At 39.6% G+C, this 5,773-nt stretch overlaps 1 protein-coding gene across 4 annotated transcripts in view; it reads right to left on the minus strand.

The window, feature by feature from the left end:
• Positions 1 to 968: 968 nt before the first annotated feature.
• LOC138049108 (regulator of G-protein signaling 22-like) overlaps positions 969 to 5,773 on the minus strand; it is a 39,435-nt gene continuing 34,630 nt past the window's right edge. For 3 of the 4 annotated variants that reach the window (XM_068895231.1, XM_068895233.1, XM_068895234.1), the window contains 3 exons: positions 4,988 to 5,192; positions 2,808 to 2,965; positions 969 to 1,799 (listed from right to left, as the gene is read on the minus strand). In XM_068895231.1, coding sequence (XP_068751332.1) covers positions 1,668 to 1,799; positions 2,808 to 2,965; positions 4,988 to 5,192 — 495 coding nt within the window. In that variant the 3' untranslated portion in view covers positions 969 to 1,667. The remainder of the gene's footprint in view (positions 1,800 to 2,807; positions 2,966 to 4,987; positions 5,193 to 5,773) is intronic. The other variant, XM_068895232.1, reaches the window with a different exon arrangement.

The following is a 5,773-nucleotide window of genomic DNA, read 5'->3' on the forward strand; positions in this document are numbered from 1 at the left end:
TTCTCAGGTCTGTGCGGTACATCGTTTCTGAGTTGATAGTCGAAGCGTTTCACGAATCTTAAGACACCAATGTTGGTGGATCAAAGTGGTCTCCAAATACGGTGTCTGACATTTGCAGACTGCAGCAATTATTGAACGCTAACCGTTTTAAAATGAGTTCATAGACTTAAATGTTTATCAGCGCTATTTGAAATGGTTGCTCAGACTTAAATAATGTTTATCAGTGCTATTTGTAGGCAGTCTGCTGTATGCAATTGTCAGACACCGCTCCAAATATGGCGACCAGCAATCAACGAAAACAACTGGATTGAAACCGCTTACTTTTCACTCATGAGATAAAATACATGTGTTTGACCATATGTCATAATGTACTTGAAAGTCTCAAATTGCAGGGATTCATAGGGATACTCGCCATTTATTTCAACCAAATAGCTTTGTATCATGGTGTCACGCAAGGTGACAATTCGGAAATTTTCGAAACGAATGACGTCACAGAACTGGAAACTTGAAAAAACGATTAATTTCTAAGTCAATAAAGAAGCCACCAATCGGGATAGAAGTGGGGGATTTCCGGTAACTATTTCAGCATGGATACCGCTAGAGATTTAGGGGAGAGAAAAACATGGCGGCATTGCGTTCCGTGCCAGAACCATGATTTTACATTTAGCACGATGGAACATTCCCTCGTGCGGCGACTTGGCTGCCGACCAATCAGAGGCGTTGGGGTCATCAGGCCCAATCTGATTGGCCATTAGTTGGCGGGACCTGTGTTCTAAATTTAGATATTACCGTAAGTTGATGGTAGTCCAATTCCAAAGATTGACACTTTTTTGTTATGGATTTCTGCCGTTAAGCAAATGGAATTTCTGACCAGAGTTTGTAGAGGGGACTGTTCTGACATTTCAAACCAGAAATTTTGCTAAATAGAATATGATCGCCCCACTCCAGTAACGAAGGCTGAGAAATGCAACAAAATAATTTACTGCAAAAAAATAATAAATATTGTCGAATGTACAAAGTAATGCCACAATCTTGACAGAAAAATATATTTTCTATGACAAGTACACTACACCCGCTAAATCAGTTACAAACAATTAAAAGTTTGCTGTAAGGTGTTTAACACATCCCCAGAGAGTTTGTTATCCTTGAAGCAGCAATTGCTTTCCTTGAGTCCTCGTCTCATCGGTTCTATGCATGTTGTCTTGGAAGTCGATCCAATAGACTTCAGAAGCATGACTCTACAAGGCCTTCAAAATAACACACTTCGAGGATGAGGATACATAGAGCCCATTGGTACCAAAACCCCACCGCTGGCATGTAAACGAAAATTTCACAATCAGTTTACGTCACTGTACCCATTCAATGGCCTCCATTTTAGTATTCTTTCGCTTGCTAGCAAATTAGCTGCTGCTGTCTCGTTCTTAAGCAAAAAATTCAATATATTAATATTAATCATTAATCATATACATTTATTAATATTAATCATTGAACAAGGCATGAAGATCTAATTTGCAAGCAAACAAAAGAATACTCAAATGAAGTCCACTTTGGAATAAGCTGTATGATGACAATGCAGACACTGGATAGCACTGAGCGCCATTTGAACAAGCTGGACTGAAGACGTCAAGGTGACCACGGCCCGATCCAAGTACACAGGAGCCCCAGTGTCATGTGTGGACTTCGACTTGGGTTTGTTGATTTGATACTAGGTTCATGGACGGACCATTCTCTGCAAGTTTACCTCGCGCGCTTTCGGTTGTGCTGGACACAATACTAGTTGTTTCAACATCCTTGGCCTCCTGAAATGTGTTTTTTTCACTGTCAGATATTGTAGGAAAGTTTGTGCTCTTTCGCAGCACGTTAGAGGGTTGTTTAAGCCGTTCTTACAACAATGCTTATCAGAAAACACTGCTTTTCTTGTAAATTGAAACTCCGTTAAAACTGTTTAATGTACAACAATACGCATAACCCATGAAGATGAGAATAATAATTACATAAATCATGTTATTGTCAGAAGGTGTCTTGGCTTTAGTGCTAACCAATGCTATATGTTGGCAAACTAAACCTGCCTAGTCGATATAAAATGTCCAGCATCCATAAGTTAAACTCAGTAGAGTCAGGTATTTCGAGAAATGAAATTTTCATTTAATTTCTTACATAGGCAAACTGGTCCGAGATGAAAAGAAGAATTCTGATTGGTTCTCTGAGCGGTCAAAATTTTGCAATACGGACCGCTAAGAAACCCCTAAGTATGGACCGGTCACGAAGCAGCGTATATGGGTTGCCAAACTCTTTCTCACTTTCTGTTTCCAGTTTCTCGGACATAAAAGTGAAAATGCAAGAAATCCAAGTTGTTTATTTAGTCATGTCGGAGTTTCCAGAATTGTTAACTGAAGCAGGTGAAAAGGCAAGACCAGAGGAATACAAAACCCTGCGCAAGAGAGCCTGTGCATAAATAAAAACCTTATTGAACTAACTTGCATGTTCGGTCCTCAATGCGAAAATATTGGTCTCGTTCCTTCTTTGCAAGTTTATGGACCGAGCCTGAATAAACTTGCAAAAAAATAAACTCGACCAACATTTTCCCTTCCCCCCCCCCCCCCATCAATGTTGCTAGCAAGACTAAAAAAATGCTGAAAACTTATACAGTCAACATTAAAAGGGGGAGATGGACGGGGGGGGGGGGAGTGGGAAAGGTTGGAATTCTAGATACGGCGGGTATTGGAAGCTAGAAAAGGTGTTTTTTAATGAACGCGTCTCAACAATTTTGCAACTTGTTGTAGCTCAGTAACATTTATTTATCTCACCTTCCATTTCATTCCATCTGACACTGAAAAGCTAAGCTCAGTTTTGGACTGACCATGCGAAGTAGGGAACACATGGGGTAATACAATCGTCTTTGTGACAGCGGGATACTTGAGAAATTCCGCGTAACGCTTCTGAAGGAGTTTCTCTTGTCGAGTGGCTATTCAGTACAAACCAAAAAGATTTCTCATTACTTACACAAAATGCCCTACAAAGCGAACTAGAAAATAAAACTATCCAGAACAAGGAACGAGCTGGATAAACTGTATAACTGCGGTGACGATTTTTTAGCAAAAAAAAAAGAGTAACCTCATATAATATAGCTCAGTTGGTAGAACATTGCACTTGTATCGCAGAGGTGATGGGTTCGAATCCCCTTGAAGCCTGAGACAATGGCTTAGCCCTTTCATTACCAAGATAGAAACGTTCATTCTTCCATAAAAACTAGTACCATGGAGTTCTTTGTAGTTATAAGAATTTGATCTTATATCAAGATCGCACCTCTCGAGCTGATAATCATCTTCATTCTCAATACCTTTAGGACTGACATTTCATTGAAATTGCAAGGAGAATTTACGTACCGATCACTCCTGGGAGTCAAAGAGTTAAACGATGACCTCTTAAGCTGGTAATCATCTTCATTAGCATCAACCAACTAGTGGACTAATGCAAATGCTGCATTTTGATTGGCTACGCTACTAGAGGACTATTAGTAATAGTCATCGAGTAGCGAAAAGCGTGACGATTTCTTTTCTTTTCTTCCCAAATAAATATATTTTTGACTTGCATTTGCTAACTTTATTATTGCCTTTTCTGTCCGACTAGTTGGGGGATACTAAAACAATCTTCGCCCTCAAGGGCCACGGGTCAATAGCCCATGAGGCGAAGCCGAATGGGCTATTGACCCGTAGCCCTTGCGGGCTACGGGTCTAATTGTTAATTATCAATACCTGTCTGACTGACATTTCATTGAAATTGTTAAGAGAATTTACATACTAATCACTCCTAAAAGTCAAGTGTTAAATTGTCCAGATAAGTGCGAGGATCACTTCTCCCTTTCATCCTTGGTTTTCATCCACGTGATGAGACGGCCATGTTGGTGTAACAAAACAGTAGAAATTGGTTCCACAAGTTTTTGCATAATAATAGAGTCAAATTCCAAAAAGATGTTTTACAGCGTTGTTCTGTACACCAACATGGCCGCCGTGACGTCAGATGAAAACCGCCAATAGGAAATGGCTTGATTGCACGTGACGTCACGGCGGCCATCTCGTTGGAAAGAACAATAGCGAAAAAGTCTTTTGGGAACTTCCCAAGTTTTGCATAATAATAGAGTCAAATTCCCAAAAGACATTTTACAGCATTGTTCTGTACACCAACATGGCCGCCGTTGAAGTCACGATTCCCGCCTTGTTTGTTTGTAATGATACCCAGTATTTGTATTAAAGCCTGCTTTTCAATCTCTAGATTTAAAACAAAATATTCTGCAAGGCTGGTTGTACAGCTGTGAGGAGATATACATTTTTTGAGTCCCAGCTCCTCACAGCTGTACAACCAACCTTGTAGTATTATTTTGTTTTAAATCTACAAACTATTTGCTGGTTAGATCTCTCAAGAAGATCCGGGGCGTCCACTTTGTTCTGCTAGCCCTTGCTTAAAATTTGTTTTCAATCTCTACCATGTATATTTATTGTCCATATCATAAAAAGAAAATTACACACGTTTAACTTAGCTCGAAGATACGAAATTTATGTTCTCGGAGCAAGAACAATATCTCACTAGTTCGCGCATTGCTCTTGCTACTCAACCTTCTCGCCATCGTGTAATATCCTCCATTTATTTCATTCAAAGTAAAACTAAAATATCGTTAAGGTTTTCAAAAAATTACGATTTTTTTGCTGCCATCTCGACCATTTGGCTCGATTGACCTGCCTTGATGTTCTCTGTTCTTGTACAGGCCACCCAGGATAGCAGGTAACTCAAGCAATGACGATGGAAAAGAATGGCCAAGAGTAAATCATCTCAAGAACAAATTTGCGTTGCTCACTAATCACTTAGCGATAATCACAGCTCTTCGTTTGTGCATGTAAAATGTGTAATAGATATCGAAAAACTAAATAAATTTAAATTTGGCATTAATTAAAAATGGGAGAGAGAACTGAAAGAAAGAAAAGTTACTTACGCGGTAACTTGATTTTGGTCTCGTCTTCAGGCTGAGTGTACTGTTTACAAAACCCTGCCCAGTAGGGTAACAGCTCTTTGAACAAAATGTTCTGGGCCTCGTCAAATAACACTGGCTCCTTCTGTTCTTTGGGAATTTTCTTTCCGATCGAAAATACCTGCGCTTTATAAATTATTCTGGATGCGAGTTCCGGTCCGATGTCAATCTGAAAACAAGAAAAAGAAACATGTCTAAGAATCGGTCGTTATACAGTGTTAAGGAGAATAGAGAACGAAGGCTACGAGGATACCACAAAAAAAAAATTATACCTCCCAGAATGCCTAATGTTCTCCGGACATTAACTTACAGTCGCGAAAAGTGCCAGGTCACTAATCACGGAACTTTTTTATTGGCTGACATTCACTCGCGCTGTCCAGAGCTTTGCTCATTATTAAACTTAACGGGCGTGGAAAGAAAACAAAATACAGGAAGACTATTGTTTTTCTTCGTTGTTTTCGAAGTCCATCACATACCGATCAAATTTCTCACTTTTGCTTTGGGGAACCTTTTCTAAAGCCTGGTTTAAACAATGAATTTAACTAACGCGTCGCGGAGCCACTCAAAGAAATAGGGTAGACTTACACTGGACTTAGATATACCTTAATCTTTCCTAAAACACTGAATTTCATCGACGAGCCGTCGAGCCACTCATGATCAAAGATATACCTTACTCGTTCTTTAAACATCGGATTTTACCGACGAGCCGCCGAGCCACTCAAATATATACCTTACTCGTTCTTTAAACAT

Source organism: Montipora capricornis, chromosome 5, assembly GCF_036669925.1.
Source record: "Montipora capricornis isolate CH-2021 chromosome 5, ASM3666992v2, whole genome shotgun sequence".
NCBI classification, from domain to species: domain Eukaryota; kingdom Metazoa; phylum Cnidaria; class Anthozoa; order Scleractinia; family Acroporidae; genus Montipora; species Montipora capricornis.